The following is a 24,095-nucleotide window of genomic DNA, read 5'->3' as shown; positions in this document are numbered from 1 at the left end:
TCGTAATTTTTTGCCACTTCCTATTGGATCTCTTCAGTTTGGTGAATTATGTTACATGCTGGATTGTGCGGTTTTCTTATTACAGTAATGGTTGTACTCAAACCTGGATACACTTTATACAGATTATTTAAGAATAGAAATTCTAATTAATTTAATTCCAAGAAAAAGAGATTTTGCATTCTGTCAGAGACCACAATTTTTACAAATATTTTGTATATATAGAGTACCTTTCATCTGATTTAAAAACACATTAAACATGCTAAGCTTCCCAGCTCTCTTCTGAGTTCTGTATCATGCTTTTGTAATTTTACAGATGACTAAACTGATCCATGGAAAGGATAAATAGAAAATGATATTTAATATTTTGGAATTGTTCAACCTTATTAGAAAGTGGAGTGAATTACTTTTTTTTGCATTTCCTGACTGTAATTTTAACCGTGCAATCTTAACGTTGCAGTAACATTTGTATGCAGGGTTGGTGGGGAAGGGCTTTTGTACAAGTGGAGATTGTAAGCTGTGTATAGTGGACTGGTGCTGCTTCAGGTTCACAGGTGTCCGGTCTTCAACTGGAAAGTCTGGTTGAACAGGGAACCTGGCAGTGTCCCGTCAGATGTACTGACTGGATACTAAAAGTCTGGTTACCGTGGGCGGGAGTGGGAGTGGAAGCCTGTTGCCTGGGCCTGAAGTGGAAGCTCCCGCAGCAGCATACATGCACTTGCTCAGGCCGCAGGCTGCCCTTCTGAGGAGCGCAGTTTGCAGGGCTGCGGTGGAAGACAGAGTGCGGGGACCCATGGCGAGTGGTGTAAGGGGCTCTGAGTGGGCATGGAACATTCCCCAGGAAGGAAAGTATGCAAACTGCCCTGCCAGCCAGTGCTTCCCCTAGCTGCACTCTCAGGCAGCTCTGGAGTGGGGAGGGCTTGAGCAGGTAGGGAAGGGGGCTGCTGGGCAGGCAGCGCAGTGGGAGGCGCGGGGCTACCTGGCTGCTCCTGTGCAGCCACAGCGCTCTTCTGACCTTCACTTCCAGGTGGCCTGCTGCTGCAGCTGCGGTTTGCAAGTCCCTTGGGGCTGCTCACACTGGAGTTGAGGGGGGAGAGCAGTGAGTGACGGGGGAGGCCTTGTGTGAAGAGGTGGAGCCGTTGGCGAGGCCTCGGGTCAAGAGGTGGGCCAGGAGGTCCGTTTTTCAGACATTAGAAAGTTGGCCACCCTAGTACTGCTATCCTGTGCATCACATGAATAAGCCCTATCATCAACATGTACTCACTTTCCTAATTGTTGCTACACATGCAATGGGTCTTTTTTGAATTGCACAATGCAGAACTTTTTAAAAAGTCAAACCAAGATTTTTTTCAGCCTAGCAAAGGCCTTAGTCTCAGTAAAGACTATTTTCGTTCCAAATTGCAACATTCACAGTTCAGGTATGGAGAAAGTAAATGGTTGTCAGAATAATAAATAATCGGGTTTTTAACAGGCTGGTATATCAGACTTTTATGACTATGTTCATATTTACCAAGTTTTCGAAATAGTTTATAGTCTCGTATTTTGGAGGCTTAGAGCAACGATGTCATCAGATTTCCAATCTAATACTTTTTTAGGAAACAATAGACAATACTCCTTTTCCATTTTTTAGCTGGACAGTGTCCAGTGTTAATTAAGCCCTTTCAAAAAGAACGTATTGCTTTTTTTTCCTGCGCATAGTATGTTATATTAGGACAAGTAGGAGACTTCTTATTTTGACACTTCTTGCTTCTTACCTGTGCATAACACGTATACTTTTCTCTGCTTGAATTTTTATCTTTAGTGGCATATAGAAGAGATGAAATGTGGTCTGAAGGACGATATGAGTATGAAAGACTTCCAAGAGAACGACTCCCACCAAGAATTCATTCTGACGTAAGTACTGTATATGCTATATTGTCTAAATATTGGGCTTGTACTATTTTTAAAAAAATAGTACTTATTAGAGCTGAATCTTTTCATTAATTTTTTTTCTTATCATTTAATTCCATTTTCGGAGATCATATTGTGACTAACATTTAAGGCACTGATCTTGCAAATGGATCTGCCTGGGCAGATCTGGTGAATCTGTGAGTCTCATAAAGTTAACTGGACTCCACATGGATGATAGGATCTGCCCACATTGCTCTTTGTGTAGAATCAGGTTGATGTTCACTGGGAAGTACTTCAAGTAGATAATCTTCTGTACATAAGTGTTCAATATATTTTGTGTGCAGTTAAACATGGGCCATTCAGATTCTTCCCAGTTTTACTGAGGCTATGCAATTTGCTGGAAAGATTTTTTTTTTTTTTTTGCTTTCTCTATCAAATATTAAAACTGGACTAAGGTGGTGAGATTGTGAACTCAGGGTCTTACGTAGAGCAGTAAGAAACAATGCTGTTGGTGTATGCAAAGATTTAAGCAAAAGTTTAAACCGTAAGTATTGAAAATACAAGTTAGCAGCAGCTGCCTGTTAGATACTTATTGGGACATTAATTACAAAGGAAACAGTACACATTGTAAGGAGAGTGATCACTTTACATAAGCTATTACCAGCAGGAGAGTGGGGTGTGGGGAGAGAAAACCTTTTGTAGTGATGATCACCCATTTTTTCATGGTTTGTGTATAAAAACGTCTTCTGTATTTTCCACAGTATGCATCCGATGAAGTGAGCTGTAGCTCACGAAAGCTTATGCTCAAATAAATTGGTTAGTCTCTAAGGTGCCACAAGTACTCCTTTTCTTTTTGCAGTATAGTTAATGATATGCAGTCTGTTTATAAAACTTATTTTGTTCTCAGTTGTAAAATTAGAATTTCAGCTACCTATTTTAGGTCTTTAAAAGTAAACACAAACATTTGCAAAACTATAAAAAAGAACAAAGTAGGTAAACTATTTTCTTTTATATCTGAATATCTGGAGAAGAGAGAAACCAAAATCACTCTTAAATTTAGCTTTTGAGCTGTTGCAGTTAAATAGAATTTAAAGAACATTTTCTAAATTATTTCTGATTACAGGGTACACAGTATGTATTTGGCAACATAAAACCTCAGGTATCAGTCTCTGCTGTCTACTTTGTGTCCTTCCCCTCTTCTTAGTGAATCTTGGAGATTTAGTGGTTGTTCAATTGACCTGGGCTACCTTTTGTCTTATTTCACTCTCCCATCACATATTCTCAGCCTGCACTTTTTGTAACTTACTGTTATTGGTAACTAGTGTCACAAGGTGTATGTGGCTCTCTCTTTCTGTTGATCAGTGTATTGGTGTTTTGGCTGTTGTGTGATGTTTTAACTTTCTTTACAGGGGTCAGCAAAATTTCTCCATTTTCAACAAACTGGAAACCAGATAAGTTTGAACAGGGTATTTAGTCAGATACTCAGTTGCTCCTCGAGTAGTCTTACCAGCAATAGAACAAAAGGAATGGCAGATGGACTTTTACAGATATTAGATTTTTTTTTTAAACAAAGTAACATTTGGTTTGTCTAACAATTTGCTAACTTAATGTAACCATTATAGCAATAAAATTCTTAAATTCTATTAGTCTTTCAAACTCTCTAGGAAACAAGTATAGCACACACATTACAGAGGTTTATGCATAAGTTTAGCTATGAAGGAAAAATCTCTGAGCATTGAGGGGATATAATAATATTATCATACAGGAGAGACTGAAACAAATACCCCAACTGTAGGTTTATATTCCAAATAACATCACAATAGAATGGCATGACCAGTAGAGTCTACTGATATACCTCCCAAAAAAATTAATAGTAAAACTTTGGTTTGCCAATCTCAATTTATTATACTATGAAGCTAGGATGTGTGGCTTCTTCTGGTTCTGCTCTGTTGCTTTGAGGTAGCTACTGCAAGGCAATTTCCTTCATCACCACTGAGTGTTACATCCAGACTTGCAAAATTCTACTTGCTCAGGGCAAGGAGTTTTTTTAATTTTGTTTTTGGATGGTCATGTAAAATATCATTAGCACATTCATAATTATCAGTCTTCATGGCAGGTGACAAGGAGATGAATGTTGTTCCTGGGCTGGAATATTTTATGTCAATTTTTAATGACTGGCGTATCTGTGTGTCTTGTCTCTACTATTCAAGAGAACAAAAGCCTTAAGCTTGGTCCTGAAACTGAATGTAACATATCAAAATAAAGTCTATTGTAGACTGAGGTCTCAGATGCTGGCAAATGCTAAAATGCCAGACAGTAGGATTTTGCAGAGTTGCCCATACTCTACACAATATTGTTCACACCTTTACAATATTCTTACTGTTGGAACACTTTAAAATTGTGTTTTCTATATGTCATTGGTACAGTTTTGTGATGTAATCTTTAGGGTGGATTGACAGAGTGAGTACTTCTAATATAGCTTCAGACCATATGTTCTTTCAGGGTCACCAAGTCATAAGCCTAATGTATATGTTAGGAATGGTATTCCATGAGATAGCTTGCCTTCAATGGTTCATCAAGCCCTGTGATATTTTGTATACGTGTGGCCTCTACATTGTATCTAGTCTATGGAGTAAGATTTTATTTTTTTTCATTAGGTGTCTGTAATTGATTGCCCTTTAGTAGACTTGCTGGGCTGTCAGCAAGTTTATTTATAATGCATTAACAGTCTGTGACCCTAATATACCTCTTCCTGCTGAAAGTTTCAAAGCATTAGATTGTGACTACAACTTGAAAAAGGGTTGTTTTTCATGTTTATTTTTCCCCCTCAAGGTTGCATGTGCAAATGCAGGGCTCTCCCTCTGTATTGGGGCATTCCTAAAAAAAGACCACTGAAAGTTTAGCTCTGAGGGTTTGATTTAAATTGGTAAAGGAAGGAAATTTTAAAAGTTAAGGGCTGGCTCTCAGGATTTCACTTAATTTTTTTACGTACCAACAGTTCATAGAATATGTTCAACTTCTAGAAAGCTACATTTGCATCTTCAGCAATATATGCCGGATGCCCTTAGTAACCAAACTAAGGATCTTTGTGCACCGGTGATGTCAAAACCATGGAAACATGTTGGAGCATGGAGCTAGCTGACTACTTTATCTCCCATATGTGACCTTTGTGCTCCATAGTGATAGTGGGGGCCAATCACAAAGGGGGAAATACTGCATAAAATTCACTTCTTAAGAGTGTGACAGGATATGGCACGTTGACATGAGATGGGGATTAAGTAATACCCTGCCACACACACACACACCTCCTCAATAATAAGCTATCATGGCCAGGTCACGGGTGGCCAGACCTACTTGTCAGAGCTAGAGTCCACAGTCACTAGACAGGAGTCAAGAATTCTCTGTGTTGGGATACTGGGAGGTCAGAAGCAGGAAACAAACCTGATCAGAACCATGAGTCGGGAACCGAGTCAGATGACAAACTGGAGGTTGAGAACAAGAAGTCGGATGCCAGGAGTCAAGCTGGGTTGGAATGCCAGGAAATTAAGCTGTGCATGCAGGAGCGGGGAGCAGGAATGGGTAGTGGCACAGGTGCTGACTTTTGGTTTTGCCAGTGGGTGCTTGCTCCTCTCCACCCGCTCCTCCCCCATGTGAGCCGAGGGCAGAGTCTCAGGGGAAAGAAGCGAAGCAGGGGCAGGGCCTGGGGGCGGAGCACAGGTGGGGCTTCAAGGGGAAGAGGCCAAGCGGGGGTGGGGCCTAAGGGGGGAAGAGGTCGAGTGGGGACAGGAAGGAGTTGCAGGTGGGGCCTCTGGAAGAGGCTGAGTGGTGGGCGGGGCTTCGGGGGGAAGAGTCTGAGTGGGGCTGGGGCCCACAAAAGTTTAATCTGTCTTGTGGGCGCTGAGCACCTCTTATTTTTTCCCCATAGCCAATGGGTAGCAGGGCCAGGAAGTAAAAGACACACTGTCCAGAGCAGGGTGGAGCCCAGTTGTTTGGGCAGCTTCCTCTTTCCTACTGCTGGCTTAAGTAGGGCCAGTCAACCGCTCTGGGACTCTGCCAATTGGCACACAAGGGCAGAGCTTCACACTGGCACTGGGCTTCATGGGTTTCAGGCAAGCTATATTGCCAGCAGGCTGCTGGGTGGAAGGTTGGAGCATGGCTGCTCTTACAGACCTTGTGGGCCTGGATTCAAGATCCATGCATCATGACACCGACAAACAAAAAAAAATTTGTTTAACCTAAGGGGAACAAAGTGTTCCAGCCAGTCTAAACCAAACTTGTGGGGTGGACATCTCTTGAATAGATAACTGGTATATTAAGTTTTATTCTGAAGCAATTGTACTGGAAGAATTATACATTCCAAAAAAACAGAGATAAGACACTTTAAATCCATTGTCAGTGTTGCAACACTTATTTAGAAAAAAATAAAACAAAAATGCAAGCATTAAAACACTCGTTTGAATGCATCCTCTGGTGATCTACTGCATTGTGTCACAATTGTATTACTTCTCTATTCAGATTGATTTCTTTTGAACAAGCACTACCTCCTCTATGTTTATGTATTTTGAGTACACTATTGGCATTCAAATAATAAATTACATTTATCAACAGGCCCTTTATTTATGAGGCATTGCTGAAGATAATTTTCTTTATCGCCATCATTTCTGAAATTGGTGTCAAAGCATACAAGAAATTTAAACTGGAGTAATTTTTTTAAAAAATGGAGACCTGATTTTTAGGCTTTTAAAGCTAACTCACAGACTGCTTTTGTGACATTTCACTATAAACACAAGATGGCTGGGATGCTACATCAGATTAGACACCATATAAATGTAATGTGTTATCCATCATCAGACTTGCTTGCTGTTTTTCTTGCATGTTTTCTCCACGCTTAAGTATGTAGCCTTTTTAAGAATGTTGCAGTTCAATATTTTTTTGGGGAATAACCACATTCATGTACACCACCGCCCCCCCCTTTTTTAAAAAAAAAAAAAACTTTTGTGTTTTACTACTGGAAGTCTGTTGTGAAAATAAAATGTAGTGTGTTTTATATTTGTTTTGTATTTTTAGGATGACTACCATAGAGTAGTTAATGTTGCACCCAAGAAACCACCACTACTAGATAGACCTGCAGAAGGAAGTTACAGTAGATATGATGATTATAGTCATGTTGACTACAGAGACTATGAGGAGGGCCGAAGTTTTGCCCATGAACGAAGAAGTGGCCCACCACATAGAGGGGTACGTAACTTGATTTTTCTCCCATGAACGTATTGCTTATGTTTTCATTCATGTTTGAATCTGTGTGCACAATTAAAGAGACATTGTCATCTCAAAAATAATTTCTCCCTCAACATTTTTCAGTATTATTGTAAATAATTAAACTGAAAGGTTAAAGGAAAAAAACAATTTTTAAATTTATTTATTTATTTGCTTTTGACAGTACTTTGTGTGCCGTCATTTTAGCTTCTAAGTCTGTCATGATTGCAGGATAACGACACTACATTTTCATGTGCCTGCACTTCAGCAGCTACTCCGGGAGTGAACAGCCGTGCCGTATCCCTGTCTGTTTGGGTAGAACATATGTGGCCAGAAGCCTTGTCTGTCTTTCCTTTTCCTCGCCCATTCTCCTACGTGGGTTTGAGGCGCAGAGCTGATAAGTGGTTTAGAGAGTTCTTCCACACATCCCAGATGCTTGCATGTGCAAGTTAATGGGCTCAAATAAATACAGTTCATTTTCTGGCACTTGTACATCTATCCTCCTGATTTGCAAGGGCAATAATAGATAGTTGAATGCTGTAATATGGGTCATAATAATTTGTGCCTGCTCTTACTTGTGGATACAAAATCAGTGGTCATTTCTGAAAATCGGGTACCTCCCTGTCTTATTCAAAAATTTGAAATATATAAATTTCAAACGGGCAGTTTTCCCATTATTGCTAAGAGGGCACAATAGAGATTACCTATTGTTGAGACTCAGTCCTGATTTGGATTTAATATTGTTACTTTTCACAGTATATAATATTAAAATTTTTTGGTGTGAAGAGAAAAGAATGCGTGTGTATGGATGCTCTTGAACAAAGTGTGGGGGGTGGGGAGAAATGGACAAATAGTGGGAGAAAATCTCTCTGAAAGATTAAAAAAAATTCCATCCTATAAATCTATTAAATACTTTTGTAACATGGTAGATAGTAACCAAGCTTTATTTATTCCTAATTGTATCTTACATCTATATTGTTGAGGTATCATTAGAGGAGGTTTTGGAACAAATTGATAAATTAAACAGCAGTAAGTCACGAGGACCAGATAGTATTCACCCAAGAGTTCTGAAGGAACTCAAATGTGAAATTGCAGAACTCCTAACTGTAGTCTGTAACCTATCATTTAAATCAGCTTCTGTACCAGATGACTGGAGGATAGCTAATGTGACACCAATTTTTAAAAAGGGCTCCAGAGGTGATCCTGGCAATTATAGGCTTGTAAGCCTGACTTCAGTACCAGGCAAACTGGTTGAAACTATAATAAAGAACAGTATTGTCAGGCATATAGATTAACATAATTTGTTGAGGAAGAGTCAACATGGTTTTAGTAAAGGGAAATCATGCCTCACCAATCTACTAGAATTCTTTGAGAGGGTCAACAAGCATGTGGACCCGGGGGATCCAGTGGATATAATGTACTTAGATTTTCAGAAAGCCTTTGACAAGGTCCCTCACCAAAGGCTCTTATGCAAAGTAAGCAGCCACGGGATACGAAGGAAGGTGCTCTCATGGATTGGTAACTGGTTAAAAGATAGGAAACAAAGGGTAGGTATAAATGATCAGTTTTCAGAATGGAGACAGGAAAATAGTGGTGTCTCTCAGGGGTCTGTTCTGGGACAAGTCCTATCAATATATTCATAAATGATCTGGAAAAAGGAAAAACAGTGAGGTAGCAAAATTTGCAGATGATACAAAATTACTAAAGATAGTTAATGTTATACCAATAAAATAAAAACCAGCAGGATCTTATTAAAGGGGAAAAGGCAAAATGCCACATTTATTGTGAGTACAGAAAGAATCATAGTAAGCAGTTTGTTATGGCTATAACATTCCATTCAATTTCATATTTATACACACACACACACACACACACACACACACGTGTTCTGCAAGGTTGTTATCATAATTACCAGCCTTAGAATTGCTCATGCCAAGCCACTGGCCAGGTGGCCTGGACACGAGGAGGGAGCAGGGCCTTGTCAGATGCTCATCTGATGCTCCTGGAAGTTGGTTTGCAGAATCAGACCCCAAAGTTCTCATTTTCTAGAGTCCATTTTTTATAGGAATTTCTTCCTATGCCAGTCTATGGGAATTGCTTCATCATGCTGTTGCTGAATCAATCAACAGATGGCACATTCCTGACGGCTCCGTGCTGCCAGATGTTATCTTGTTCTTTGGTTCTCCCATTCTTAAGGCTGTTGGGTGAATTCCAGTCTGCCCTCCGGGGGTCCTCTGGTTATTTCCACTTGACGCCTTCTTCAGCTGATGGACACTGGATTCTTAGGCTGGCACCTCCCTGATCATTCAGTTATTATCCACACCAAGCATCCATCCACATACATCCTCTATCTCTGTTTTAATCACAATTGTTAACAAAGCGAGATGAATACAACAAAAGGGCGGGGAGTCTCTGGGTGCTGTTTCTGTTGTTTTTTTTCATAGATATTTAGGTCAGAAGGGACCATAATGATCATCTAGTCTGACCTCCTGCACAACACAGGCCACAGAATTTCACCCATCACTCCTGCAAAAAACCTCTCACCTATGTCTGTGCTATTGAAGTCCTCAAATCGTGGTTTAAAGACTTCAAGGAGCAGAGAATCCTCCAGCAAGTGACCCGTGCCCCATGCTACAGAGGAAGGCGAAAAACCTCCAGGGCCTCTTCCAAATCTGCCCTGGAGGAAAATTCCTTCCCGACCCCAAATATGGCGATCAGCTAAACCCTGAGCATATGGGCAAGATTCATCAGCCAGATACTACAGAAAATTCTTTCCTGGGTAACTCAGATTCCACCCCATCTAATATCCCATCACAGGCCATTGGTCCTATTTACCATGAATATTTAATTACCAAAACCATGTTATCCCATCATACCATCTCCTCCATAAACTTATCGAGTTTAATCTTAAAGCCAGATAGATCTTTTGCCCCCACTGCTTCTCTTGGAAGGCTGTTCCAAAACTTCACTCCCCTGATGGTTAGAAACCTTCGTCTAATTTCTAGTCTAAATTTCCTGGTGGCCAGTTTATATCCATTTGTTCTTGTGTCCACATTGGTACTGAGCTTAAATAATTCCTCTCCCTCTTCGGTATTTATCCCTCTGATATATTTATAGAGAGCAATCATATCTCCCCTCAACCTTCTTTTAGTTAGGCTAAACGAGCCAAGCTCCTTGAGTTTCCTTTCATAAGACAAGTTTTCCATTCCTCGGATCATCCTAGTAGCCCTTCTCTGTACCTGTTCCAGTTTGAATTCATCCTTCTTAAACATGTTGTTAGAGAGTATTGCTTTGAGTCTCTCTCTGTGTGAGTAGTTGTTGTTACAAAGAATTGCTTTGAGAACAGACTCTGTCTTAGAATGTACTAACACAATTAGTAGCTTGCAAGTTTCACACAGAGAGGGAGAGAAACAGTACCAAAAACCAAGAGACCTCTTAATTAGTAATACCCTGGAATTTAAACTATCGGGAATCAAACTCATTTGTGATTTTAATACAGAACTTCTTTAATATGATCCAACATTAAGACCCAGGCAGACTGCAAAGACTTACAAAAGGATCTCTCAAAACTGGGTGACTGGGCAACAAAATGGCAGATGAAATTTAATGTTGATAAATGCAAAGTAATGCATATTGGAAAGCATAATCCTAACTATACATATAAAATGATGGGGTCTAAATTAGCTGTTACCACTCAAGAAAGAGATCTTGGAGTCATTGTGGATAGTTCTCTGGAAACATCCACTCAATGTGCAGCGGCATTCAAAAAGGTGAACAGAATGCTGGGAATAATTGAGGTAGATAGATAATAGGACAGAAAATATCATGTTGCCTCTATATAAATCTGTGGTATGCCCATATCTTGAATACTGTGTGCAGATGTGGTCGCCCCCTCTCAAAAAAGATATATTGGAATTGGCAAAGGTTCAGAAAAAGGCAACAAAAATTATTAGGGGTATGGAATAGCTTCCGTATGAGGAGAGGCTTCCGTATGATAAGACCGGGACTTTGCAGCTTGGAAAAGAGACGGCTAAGGGGAGAAATGATTGAGGTCTATAAAATCATGACTTGTATAGAGAAAGTAGATAAGGAAGTGTTGTTTGCTACTTCTCATAACACAAGAACCAGGGGTCACCCAATGAAATTAATAGGCAGCAGATTTAAAACAAACAAAAGGAAGTCTTCACACAATGCACAGTGAACCTGTGGAACTTCTTGCCAGAGGATGTTGTGAAGGCCAAGACCATAATAGGGTTCAAAAAAAGAACTAGATAAATTCTTGGAGGATAGGTCCATCAATGGCTATGAGCCAGGATGGGCAGGAATGGTGTCCCTAGCCTCTGTTTGCCAGAAGCTGGGAGTGAGCGACAGAGGATGGATCACTTGATGATTTCCTATTCTGTTCATTCCCTCTGGGGCACCTGGCACTGGCGACTGTCAGAAGACAGGATACTGGGCTAGATGGACCTTTGGTCTGACCCAGTATGTTAAACTTCATATAACCAACTCTTTTTCGTATGTTGTAGGAGGACCCAGGATACAGATGGCCAAAGGAAGACTATTCCATAAGTCGACAGCCCGAGTACAGGTATTAATGTAATTTTATAAAATAAATCCCTTTTTGCATTCAGCGCCAACTTTTTTAAAGATGTATACTCAATAGAGTCACACTGAACTGGGACGTTTCCCAAGAAATGGCTAGGAAATGTTAGTCTAAAGATAGTAAAGAATAATAATTGCTTCTTAATTTGGGCAGTATTGCATAAATTCTCCCTTATGCAATTCTCTGCAGATCTTCACTGTAGGAATAGCAAGCTATGCTGCTTGAGCTGCCAATCTATTGCAAGCAGTAAACTTTTGGGGTTTGTTTGTATCTCAACTTCAAATCTGAATGTTCCATCAATTGCCTTGTTAAGGTCTGTACCCCTCTAACTGTCCATGTTTCCTGTCTTTTCATTTGCTAAAACAGTGTGAGAAGATTCTTCTCCAGTTTATTGTCCCATTCCTTGTTCTTTAGGTTTATATATATACCTTTTATTTTTATATATAATATAAAGCTTTACACAATAAAATGAAAATAAGCTTTACACAATTTTTATATATATATATATATATAAATAAAAAATAAAAGCAGTTTGTGTAATTAGGGATGTGTGTGTTTATGTAGACGTGTTATTATAAAAGTTGCATCTAAATGCTACAGCAGACTATAGAAAAGTTAAATGAGCATTATCAATTCAGCTGATTTAAACTGTTAGAGTTTTATGTCCGAATTATATTTCAAATTCCTTTTGAGTTTCTCTTGTGTTGATCGGGTCAGAAGAATTTGCTCCCAACCACATATAAGTTCTGACCTCCCGTCTCTTTTGAATTCATAAGTGTCAAGGCTGATTCCCCACTCTGGCACTTCGAGTGCAGAAGGTGGGGGCCCGCAAGGGTTCTAAAAATTAATACTGACCACTTCAGGATTGTATTAAACTCCCAAGGTTACAGTTTCTCTCTGACCTTGGATGGGTGGATGCTGCCACCACCCAAATGCAAAATCCCTTTGAAGCCAGAAAGGCGCATTTGGGAATCCCTTCCTGTGGGGTACCCTCAAGCCCTTTCACCGCCCCCTCCGGGGAAGAACTGAGAAAGAAAAACAAAGGAAATCAGCTGTTGCCACCAGCTAATTTAACAACATATACACAAACCAATTAGGGACACAAAAATCCAATTCTGTTCTTAAAAAAGGTAAATTTTATTAAACCCAAAAAGAAAGGAAATACATTTGGAACTTAGGCTTTTTGCTAGATCTTAAAAGAAACAATTACAAAAATGAAGCATCAAGATAGCTCTCTTGAGGTTCAGCTTAAAGGCTACAAGCCAAAACAAAAGCATCTGGGGTTAGCACGGAGGACTCCACAAGCCAATAAGAAATAAAATAAATAACCCTAATCGCATCCTAGACATTCCCTGATTACTTACATATTTGGGGTTTCCAATAAGTAGGGTTGAGGTATGAATTGATGCTTTTTCATACCTGGTTTTAAAGCTGCTTACAGCATTGCTGCTCTGTGTCTCCGCTCTCCGGAGAACAACAACAACCAGACAAAAGGAAAGTTTTTTTTCCCCAATTTTAAAAAGTTCTAGCCCTCCCATTGGATCTTTAGGTCAGGTGCCCACTCCCTTTCTGTTACCTAACCAAGGAGACTTTTTAATCCTTTATAGGAAAAGCAAGCAGAGAACAGCCACCAAGAAGGATTTTATAGCTAACTGGTTGGCTGGATGTCCATAAAAGGGAACTACCCCCCTCCCCCTCTTCATTTATCACAATCAGGTTACTGCATAAATATGTGCATGTGTGCTTGGGACACAGAAACAGGGAGAAATGTTCCTATTGTACAAACTCCTCGGTCTATAGTCTAACTGACTTATGTCTGAGAAGTGTCTTTGAAAAGAATCTTCTTCTTCAGTTTTTCAAATTCTTCATTCTAACACTTACTAGGAATAAGACTCTCTTGACAGATGCTAAATGCTAGTATTCACAATGACAGGTTTCAGAGTAGCAGCCATGTTAGTCTGTATTTGCAAAAAGAACAGGAGTACTTGTGGCACCTTAGAGACTAACAAATTTATTTGATTATAAGCTTTTGTGGGCTACAGCCCACTTCATGGGATGCATAGAATGGAACATATAGTAAGAAGACACACACATACACACACACACCATGAAAAGGTGGAGTAAGAGGCTAATTAATTAAAATGAGCTATTATCAGTAGGAGAAAAAAACTTTTGTAGTGATAATCAAGATGGCCCATTTAGACAGTTGACAAGAAGGTGTGAGGATACTTAACATGGGGAAATAGATTCAATTTGTCTTTCATGTGTTTTGATAACAGCTTAGTTCACAGAGAAGTGCAGTAAATATTTTTATTCTAATAGACTGGAGTATGAGAAGTAGACCCATGCTAGTAAAATGTATGTGGAAAGTAACAGGCACCCATTGAGATGTTTGCTTGTTACACTGTAACAAACAATAACACAAGTGACAAGTTTTTGAATCCATCAGTACAGTTAAAATGAACATTTTAAAAGAATTAAATAATAATGGAAGGAAGGTTAGTCCAGTAGCAGTGCAGTGGTGTTAGCCTGGGACTCAGGAGACCTAAGGTTAGTTCCCTTCTCTGCCATGGACTTTCTGTGGACCTTGGACAAGGCACTGAGACTATGTGACTCCAATCCCCCTCTGTAAAAAGGGGATAATAGTACTTCCCTATATCTGAGGGGTGTTGAGAGGATAAATACATTTTAAAAGATTGTGAGGTGCTTATATGTCCTCCATTATAATACCATCTAAGTACAAAAGATAGATGTGTATTTCTTTGAATATTAAGACTTAGATATTGTCTGATTAATTACATCATAAAATAATTTTTTTCTGCACTACATTCAGTTTTTTCCCCTAAAATTTCCTACCATTGCTATCCCTACTGCAACTCCACTAGTAGTAGCACCAGTAAGAAGGCTTTGGAAAGTCTTCGCTGAAGATAGTAAGGCATTGGTTAGAAAACTGATTATGAAACATTTTGTTGGCACTTCACTGTCTTTACTTTCTCTCCTATTTTAAAAGAACTCTAATTGTTTAAAGCTGCAAAAAGAGATTGACTTAATGTTAGGCATCTTGTTTTATACAGAGCAAGAGTGGCACCCAGTGGTGAGAAAGATCTACTAAAGGAAGTGTTTGCTTTCTGTGTTTTGTAGTATTTCCTCTCTTTTATGTTAAAAGATGTAGGGCAAAATGTGAACTCGGGATTGTCTGTTTTTTTGTTTAATAGTTCCGTTTATTTTGATAAATGTTTGGGGGATTTAATTGCCCTAGTGTAGCACTTCATATAGCGATGTTCAGTTTATTAGGGGGAAATGCATTTTATACGTTGACAGAACTCCTATTGATCAGAAGTTTGACTGTTTTTGTACACACTAAGATATGTTTGTGGAGAGGAACATAGGGAAATTTTGAAAAGTTGTACATGAAATATTGTGATCATCCTGCTAAACACAGTAACATCTTTTCCAAGCCTTTAAAATATTAGTAACTTTTTGCATCTCATTCAGTAATGAACTTTGTAGTGTCATTCAACAGGGAAAATCAAAATGAAAAGTATTTAAAATGTATCTTCCTTTTATTTCCTTTCCTGTTCTAAAAATATATCTAGAGCAAAAAGACATTGTGGAGGATTACATTGTAGAAAACATTGACTGTACAAGTATGCAGGAAGATGCACTAGAGTCGCCTTCTTTGAGTTATATAAAAGATATATAAAGTTGATTAACTTTAACAAATGAAATAAAAGCAGGTTAGACCAACAACCCTCAGGGATGGTCTAGATAATACTTAGTCCTGCCTTGAGTGCAGGGGACTGGTAACAGAAGACTCTCAAGGTCCTTTCTAGTCCTACGATTCTATGAAAAGCAGTTAAAGTGAAATAGAAGCCATTGTAACTATGTGAAACATGATAAAGTATAACATAAAGATATTCAGCACTTTTTGTATATTTAATAAGATTTTTTAATTTATTATACCTACTAAAGATATTTTTCCTAAATGGAAATGACATTAATATAAAACACTCAAGAATCTTTTCCGTTTGTTTTAAAAACTGAGTAGGCAGCACTAGATGAATGGATGGAGCAGCAGTCATGATATTCAGTTTCTTTTGGATGGGTAATGCCATTTTCCTGGTTGCTAGGGTTTCCTGATTGCTGTTATGTCTCTATCACCAGAGTAGCTATTCAGGTCAGAATATATTGTGGAGGGCAGTTTGCTGATTTTCACGGTAGTGTTTCTGGGGAAAGTGGAGTCAATTCTAAATGTAATGTTAAAGGCAAAATTTTAAATTGTAGTAATGTGGCAGTTCAAAGAACAAATTTAACTTTACAAGAAATATGTAATTCTGGTCAGTACTAGATTTTCATTTTATTCAGTCTTGATTTGCTCAAAATTATGAGGGATGGGCAGCTGACTTCTTTGACAATTACACCAATTTTCAAACTCACAGAAAAGACTTAATACATGTATCCTTTCTTTATTGTCATTTGTTTCCTTCCCAGAGCTCTCATTAGCTCTTTTCCAAATCTGTAAATAATTAATCATTAGGGCTGTATAAAGACTGGAAATTATTTATTGTGAAAAACTTGGAGTGAAATGAAAATTTTTCATTTTGATCAAAGTGTTTCACAGATTTCTTTGATTTTTTTTTTTTTTGGGAATCTATTTCCAACAAAAAAAATTGTCGTTTCAAATCAAATGGAATCAAAAACAAACTTTTTTTGTTTTCTTTTGCGTGGGGGGAGGGGTTTCTCTGCTCTCTCTCTTTTGGGGATTAAGAAAGAAAGAAAGGGTGGGGGAAAAAAACCCCAAACTGAAAAATATTCATGTTGATACCATTTTGTTGAAACCAAAAACCCAAATTAGTTTCCTTGTTTTGTTGGAAGATCAGAAAAAATTGAATGTCATGGAAATTTTTCTTGAAAATATAATGTACAATCCAAGAAGCCATTTTTCATTAAAAAACAAACAAAACTAGTTTTGCTTACCACTCACTATACCTGCTTTCACAAATGAAAACCTCATAAAATTTAGACTTAAAAAGGTCACTTCAGAAGCAATGATGAGTATCATGTCACTGGTTTTACAATTATATTGATTTTGAGTTGAAAAAATCTTGGTTTGGAGAAGAATATTTTGTTAGTGAAAAGATCTTGTCTTTTACATATTTTGTAAAGTTACCAGTTGCATCTTTGTGCACTATGAGAATATCTCATTGATCCAATACTTAATTATTCACATTTGTTACATTTTCCATGTAAAATTAAATGTATTCAAAGGAAATGGTGGGAATAGAACTCAGAATTGTCCCCAGCACTCCTCATCTCCTGTGCTCATGAAAGCTTATGTTCAAATAAATTTGTTTGTCTCTAAGGTGCCACAAGTCCTCCTTTTCTTTTTTCATCTCCTGTTGTTAATATAAATTACTCTTCTTTTAAGTTATAAATCTTTCAGAACTGATGTGAGCATGGGATAACTCAAATCACATGTTGAATTCGTTCCAGAGCTTTATATATAAAATTTATAGATTGTACCTTTGATTTGGTTTAACTAACTCATGAACAGATTCAACACATGTACAATTGCATGTGTTTTGTCAATAGAGAATTAACTTCATGCCTGATTTCTGGTTTTTATATGTGTCTGGCCCCTGATGATGTGCAGAGAAGTGAAATTTAAAAAATAGACATGGAAGGGAGGGAATAGCTCAATGACGAGTGGTCTTTTGTATAAAGATCTAAAGATATATTGTATTCAATATTGAATATTATACCAAACTCACTTTATTCAAAGCACATTCAATTGGATTCTGTTTCATGAAACTTAAGATTTCTGGAAGGGGTAGGGAAATAGTGGTCATGTGTGTTGTAGTTCTCCAAAGGTATAAGTGAGTGTGAGAGAGAGGGGGTGAGGAGGGCGAAGGGGGGCCAGGGAAGTTAGTTTGTAATTATGTAGTTGGAGAAATTATTTCCATGTGAAATACTTAAATATTCTCGGCTGTTGTTCAGATTAGCCACACTGGATTTTAATTCTTCAGGATGTCCAAAGCATTACTTCATTCTTATTTGTAGCCAAACTGAATTCAGTGCATTAGAAATCACACACATGAAAGTCATATGTGATAGTACTTGGCAAAATGTAGTATTCCATCTTTTTATAGCCTTCAAAGAGAAATTGCAGATTGTCAAATGTACAGATATAAAGGGTATTTAAATGAATTTTACATATAATTGATACAATTAGAATATCAGACATTTACTATTTTTATATGGTATGTCATATCCGTGGATAATATACTATATGAATTATCTTTTGACTCACTTTACACTCTAGAAAGTCTTTAGACTTCTAAAAAGTATTATTAGAGTAAAAGTTTTAGATAATTTCCTCTCTAGGTTGCTGGGTTGAATGCAGCTAATCTGTTATGTACTGTTTAGGAAAGTCATTGCTATCTGGTGGCTTTTTGGTGGTGTGTGTATGAAATGAACAAGTGGTCTCAGTCCAGTTCTTAGCAGTCATGTATTTTTGTGCATGTAAACAAATCCACCAATTTCTCGGAAGTACAAAGGAAATTTTGGTAATGGGAAATAAAAAGACCTGTGTATTGAAGGCAAAACAAAAATTATTAATTGGGAAAATGCTAAAACTTCATTTTGAATGAAGTAGTGAATAGTCTGAAAGCAGCGGAAGTTCTCCAATCAGTCCTGTATTTATATTCATTATTCTGTTTGTTAAATGCTACACAGAAATACTGTCTTTCCTCTGAATATCTTATATAGCTTTACACACATTAAGCTTCCAAGTCTCTGTGGATAATAAAGTGTCATTATCCCCATTTTACCTATGGATAATGTGACAGAGAGGGTAAAGGATTTGCCCAAGATTACAGAGCAAATGAGTGCTAGAGCTTGGAATAGGAATCCAGGAATCCTGGCTACCAGACTCTTGTGCTAACTGCTATAAATGCAGTCTAATATTCTGTTTAATGACACATCACATGCTTGTGCTACATATAATAATATGAAGTACCAAAGGAGTGGTCTAATTATATTGCATTAATAAAAGTTGCTCTTTGGTGGAGGGTGATGTATTAAAAAGAAGCCCCCGGTGAGAGAGTCAGACAGCTGTCCAGATGAAAGGTAAAGATCCCATGAAGTTTTTCTCTCAATAAAACATACTCTTAATATCCAGGATTATATTTGAGCTATTTCCAGACACTTCATAGGCCATAGTCATCTTTATCTACACAATTACTGTACTACCAGCATTTAACTACATGGGGTAATTTTAAAGTGTTACAGTTTACAGATTTAGCTGTGGGCTCCCACTGACTTTAAATGAAGTCTTGTAGCTAAACTAACATACTTTTATAAAATGTACCCCTGTCTGTTAAAATCTAACATAACAAGAGAGTAATATTGCATTTATTTGACTTTCAGCATTTTCAGTTCCAGTTTTTTAAAATGAATTTGTGTGCATCAATTATTTTTATAATTTATTTGTTTTTTCATATTAATATAAAACACAAAATGTAATGTTGCAGAGTCTTCAGGTTTCGGATTTTGATTTCCTTCCAGTATAAACTGATCGTCGTATTATAGGGGAGAAACTTAGCCAGGGGGATTTATAAAATGGTACTAAAATGTGCATAAGTCTGCTGTGTTCTGTTGCCGTTTTTGGCAGATCTTAAGGGACACTGCACAAGAACCTCTTTCTTAAAAAAAAATTATACATATATAATATCAATAAGTCATTTGCCCAAAGAAAATAATCTATCTTTGACTGATATTGAAAAGTGTAGTTCCAGCCGCATGCATCAGGCCAGAAAAAAATAAAGTGACAAACTTACTCGTGAACCTGAAAAGTGTTTTTTACATTTTCCCCTCAAAAAAGTTTCCTTGATAAAAATGTGGAAAAAGAAACCTTTCTATTATTCATGCAGTGAGAACAATTAAGAATAATAGTGTATAAGCTTATATTTAAAATTTTAGTTTCCTTGTATAATACCACTTTGCTAGATGCATTAGGTGTGTATAAAGACAAGTCCTTGTCTGAAAAGTATAGAGTTCTCTCTTTAGTTCACGAGACATATTTTGTTAGGAATGATCTAGGTGACGTATCTCTGATTTCTTTTCTTGGGAGATTTAGTTTTTAATATGATAAAATGAAATATCATACTATTTCTTCTCCAAAGATTGAAATCTAACTGAATTTCTTATTTAAGTCTCCAATCCTGCAAAGGCTTATGCATGTGCTTAATTTTACATCGTCAGTAGTCCCTTTTGAAGTCAAGTTATAAAAGTAATCATGCGAATTAAGTGTTTGCAGGATTGGGGCACGAATAAGTACTGATAGACTTTCAGTATAAACTTGCTTGAAAAAGATTTAGGTCATAGCTTACCCCTTAAATTACATTGCACTGTGTGCTGCGAAGACATAGGTAGTGACTCCATAGTTAAGCCTGAGTCTGAACTTTCATTATTGGGTTTCTTTTCAGGACCCCCTCCCTTACTCAAAACAAACGTTTTTGAGAGATTGGCTTGTTTGTGTGGGATACTTAAACTAGGGTGAGATTTTTAGTTTGAGAATTTGAAAGGCCCAGGATTAAAAATTTGTTTTCTACTTGATCAAAAGTTACTTTTCTTTAAACTCTTTCCCCCAGTGTTGTAAGCCGTTTTGGCCCATGTGTCCTTAGCTGGGGTAGGTTTTAGAACTCAAAACTTCAGCCACAGACGTGGCTCTTTAGGTCTTTTGAATAGAGTAGCTTTAAAATGCAGTGTGTCTTCCAGGGAAGAATTATTTAGGAATCTTAACCCTTATGGACAGGGTCAGAAAGTATAAGGCGAGATAAACTAATTACATTATCCTGGTGAGATCATTTCCCATATGCTTAATTTTAAAACTCCTTGGAGTTTTATTTGGAGCAAACTAAAGTCCATAGAAAATCCACCCAACTTTTTTGTTCCTGTTGACACCAGTTCATTAGGTATTGTTGTTGTTAAGAAGATGGTGTCAAAATGGATGTGTGATTGCATTTCACTTTGATGTGTCCTGGCTTGCCTGAAACTAGAAGGCTATGACAAGACTTCGTTGATTCATGGTGAGGCTAGCCCCACTTTGTCTCAGGGATATTTCCATAGCAGACATCTGCAAATCCCATTTCCACACCTTTACAAAACATATTGCATGGACTTATCACCAAAGGAATTCCATTTTGGATACTCTATGCTCCATAATTTTTTTAAGGTAAGCGAAGTCAAAATCTCCCACCCTTCTTCCCTAAAAACTTCGTCTTCACCTGGCATGGATTGACTTGTTGCTTCTCATTGCAGCTTTATTTTCATTTTCTTTTGGGACAGCCCTTGAACTTTTTTCTTACCTGGAGCAAAAATCCTGCAAACATGTTCTCTTTAGAGAACATATAATTACTTCTGCTTCTCTAAGGAGATCTTGCAGAATTCTCATTCATCCAAATGCTTCCTCTCAGAGTTTGCTCTTGCACCTCCTTCCTCCAAGCCATATTTTTGTTCCAAGTTGATCATCTTGAATTGGCTTTTCCTTTTGGGGAACTTTGTTGGTTGCACAATTGAAGGAATTGCATGGAAGGTGCAGATGACAATGTTTATAACAAGCAGGGGGCTGAGTGGAACAGCTGCGAGTAGGGAATCTGGCTTGTGTCCTCTCTTGCTGCCTGTGCCCTCAAAAGTCAAAAATATGTAAGAGTTAGGAGAGTTCTGAATGTGAATATCCGTTAGTTTTGCAGTTAGGAGCTCAGACCCGGGAGTAAAAAATTCGGCAGGCTGGTATCTTCAGAAAAGCATAATTACAAGTAAGTGATGAGTCAGTGTCATATTAATTATTGTATCTTGACCACTTTTTCCCTCAGCACACATTTGCAGTATTGTCAGGGATTTCTTTGTGTAGTGAATCACTGAAAGATTGGAGTAATATAATTTTGTGCTAATTGTAATTTGACAGACTTTCTGTTGTATAAAATTATGAATGCAATACAATTTATAAAAAATCCTTTATGTATAAAGATAAAGGTAGTAAATTGTGACTTTTTAAAAACATTTTGGCTGTCCATTAAAATATATTCTGGTAAATCCACCTAAACCAAAATTGTTTCCTGTCACACATGGAGGTCCTGCTAATGGTAAACCATCTGAATAGCAAGGCAATGTATCATTCAAAAGGAGGAAGATTAAGGAAGAGAGAAACCAATTCTTCTGTTACAAATGAAAATAGAAATCTTCCCTCCTCAGCAACACTCAGTTATTGTAACTGATACGTAAACTTGATTTTTATCCAAGGTAATGTCAAGTTTTAATGAGCGATAGCTGGTGGCCCCAATAAATGTTTGTATGCACATTTTTTCTTATGCAACCACAATTTGTGTATTATCTCATATCTGTGTATAAAAGAGAACATGAACTTTTATATATTTTTAAAAATTGCTAATTTTATGAGTATGAAATTAATTTATTGCTACATATATTTTTCCATATGTCCGCTTGATATCTTAAGTAAATCAATCACTATTTTGAACAATTTATAATTACTCTCTATGTTTAAATGCTCTTTTCAGATTTTTGTTTTGTTTTTTTTTACTGGAATTATATATACATAATATATACAACTTCAAGAACATTCTTTATTGTCTTTTAGTACACTTTCAAGTACTATCCTTGAAAATAATTTATATACTATACAATGTAACACCACAACTAATATTCTATTTCAAAGAGTTTTTTAAAAAAGCAAACTCATCTGGGCCCAGTTTCTTAGCTGTTAGTGTAGTCTGGAGGCATATGGTCTGACCCCAGCAAGTTAGTACTCCTGCAGGAAATAATGGCAGGAAGTTTTACAAGAGGAACTCCCGTGAGTTGGAGCCTGATTATATTAGGGAAACTTCTGAGTGAACCGGTGGGGAAAACAGTTATATAAAAGGCAGGCAGCAAAAGTCCCCTTGCTGCAGTGTTGAAGACCAGATGACTGTTGCTGAATTTGGCAGATAATTTTAAACTGTCTCAATGTCCAGTCAGTAGGAATCGGAGAGGAACAGTAGTGGTCATCACATGAGGGTGAGTTGTCTCATGGGAGTTTATTTTCATAAGTAATGGAAGTTACTTATAAGCTGCTTATCTAATACTATCCCAGGCAGTGTTCTTTGTTTTAACACTATAAAAAAGTGTGTCAATCCTAGCTCACAGCACTGCTATACTTACATGGGTGACCAAAAGCTCCATGATGAATTAGTAGTTCTTAAGAAGTTATAATTACACTTTCAGTTTTCTAAGAAGGCAGAGTTGCCTCTCCAGTGTGTTTTTTTTTTTTTTAAATTGAGGAATTGAACCGAACTGTAAACTCTGTATATGATGGAAACCATTTCAAGCCAGGGGTTGCTGTTGCACCCCTAGCACCCCTATTTTCAGCTCCTGTGTATATCTGCTGTGGTAACCAGTAGGTTCCTTTTTGTTGCAGATAGGGTTTGATAATTTTAGTGTACGTGAGAGGATAGCAGATGTTTTTTGTTAAAGTGCAACTGCTTATTGAAGCCACAGTGTATAGCTGTGCTATTAACATTGTTGTACTTAGGCATCAGCTAGCTGTTACAAGCTTCTTTTTTTCCTGAGGTGTTCAACTAACTTTAAAAGCAATCTGCAGATATTTTTGGGAGGCAAGGGAAGGGGATAGTAAATCAAAATGAGTTTTGTTGGTTTATTACGTTAGAGAACCACCATGTAATTTTTGATTAAATTTGGCACAGTTAATGCCCAAGTAAGGCCTAGGATTGCATTAATGGGGGTGTAGAAGTCAACAGTGGCTGGTCTGTGTGCTAAGGTTGTGGAGAAACTCATTCACTATATTTACTTCTAGACAGAGCTTTCTTTAAAGGAAGTCTGTCATTACCTGTGAATGTACATACTTTAGTCACAACATAAATTTCGTACGTTTTATTAAGGTATGGGCTTTGTGCAAATGTTAAAATCACTTTAAGAACTGTTTTGGTCTCTCTCAAATCTTATTGGCAGTGTTATTTTGTTAAATTAGTTGTATAAAACCTTTCTTGAATGCTCTATTTCCATGACCCCTCCCCACATGCCATTAGGAGTTAAAGGCACTCAGACCCTGACAGGATTTGTAAAGATGTTTTATAATAGTTAGGTCCTCTCTACCCTAGCTGGATAAACTGTTAATCACTTTCTGCCAACAAATGTGTTCAAGCAAATACTGTGTCCAGTGCAATGTAAATAGCCTAAAATCACAGAAGATGTTTACATATGTTATAGTGGTGATGAAAATCTTATCAAACTGAAACGAGCTAGGAAATTTTAAAAATGAAGCTACTCCTGAATT

General features: G+C 37.6%; 1 protein-coding gene across 4 annotated transcripts in view; it reads left to right on the top strand.

The window, feature by feature from the left end:
• Positions 1-24,095, top strand: part of PPHLN1 (periphilin 1) — a 141,899-nt gene that overhangs the window by 21,379 nt on the left and 96,425 nt on the right. For all 4 annotated transcript variants that reach the window (XM_074942189.1, XM_074942186.1, XM_074942188.1 and 1 more), the window contains 3 exons: positions 1,799-1,890; positions 6,955-7,125; positions 11,670-11,731. In XM_074942189.1, the coding sequence (XP_074798290.1) occupies positions 1,799-1,890; positions 6,955-7,125; positions 11,670-11,731 (325 nt within the window). The remainder of the gene's footprint in view (positions 1-1,798; positions 1,891-6,954; positions 7,126-11,669; positions 11,732-24,095) is intronic.

The sequence above is a fragment of the Natator depressus genome, chromosome 1, assembly GCF_965152275.1.
Source record: "Natator depressus isolate rNatDep1 chromosome 1, rNatDep2.hap1, whole genome shotgun sequence".
Taxonomy (NCBI): Eukaryota; Metazoa; Chordata; order Testudines; family Cheloniidae; genus Natator; species Natator depressus.
The sequence above is the reverse complement of the archived record's forward strand: the minus strand, read 5'-3'. Positions and strand labels throughout refer to the sequence as shown.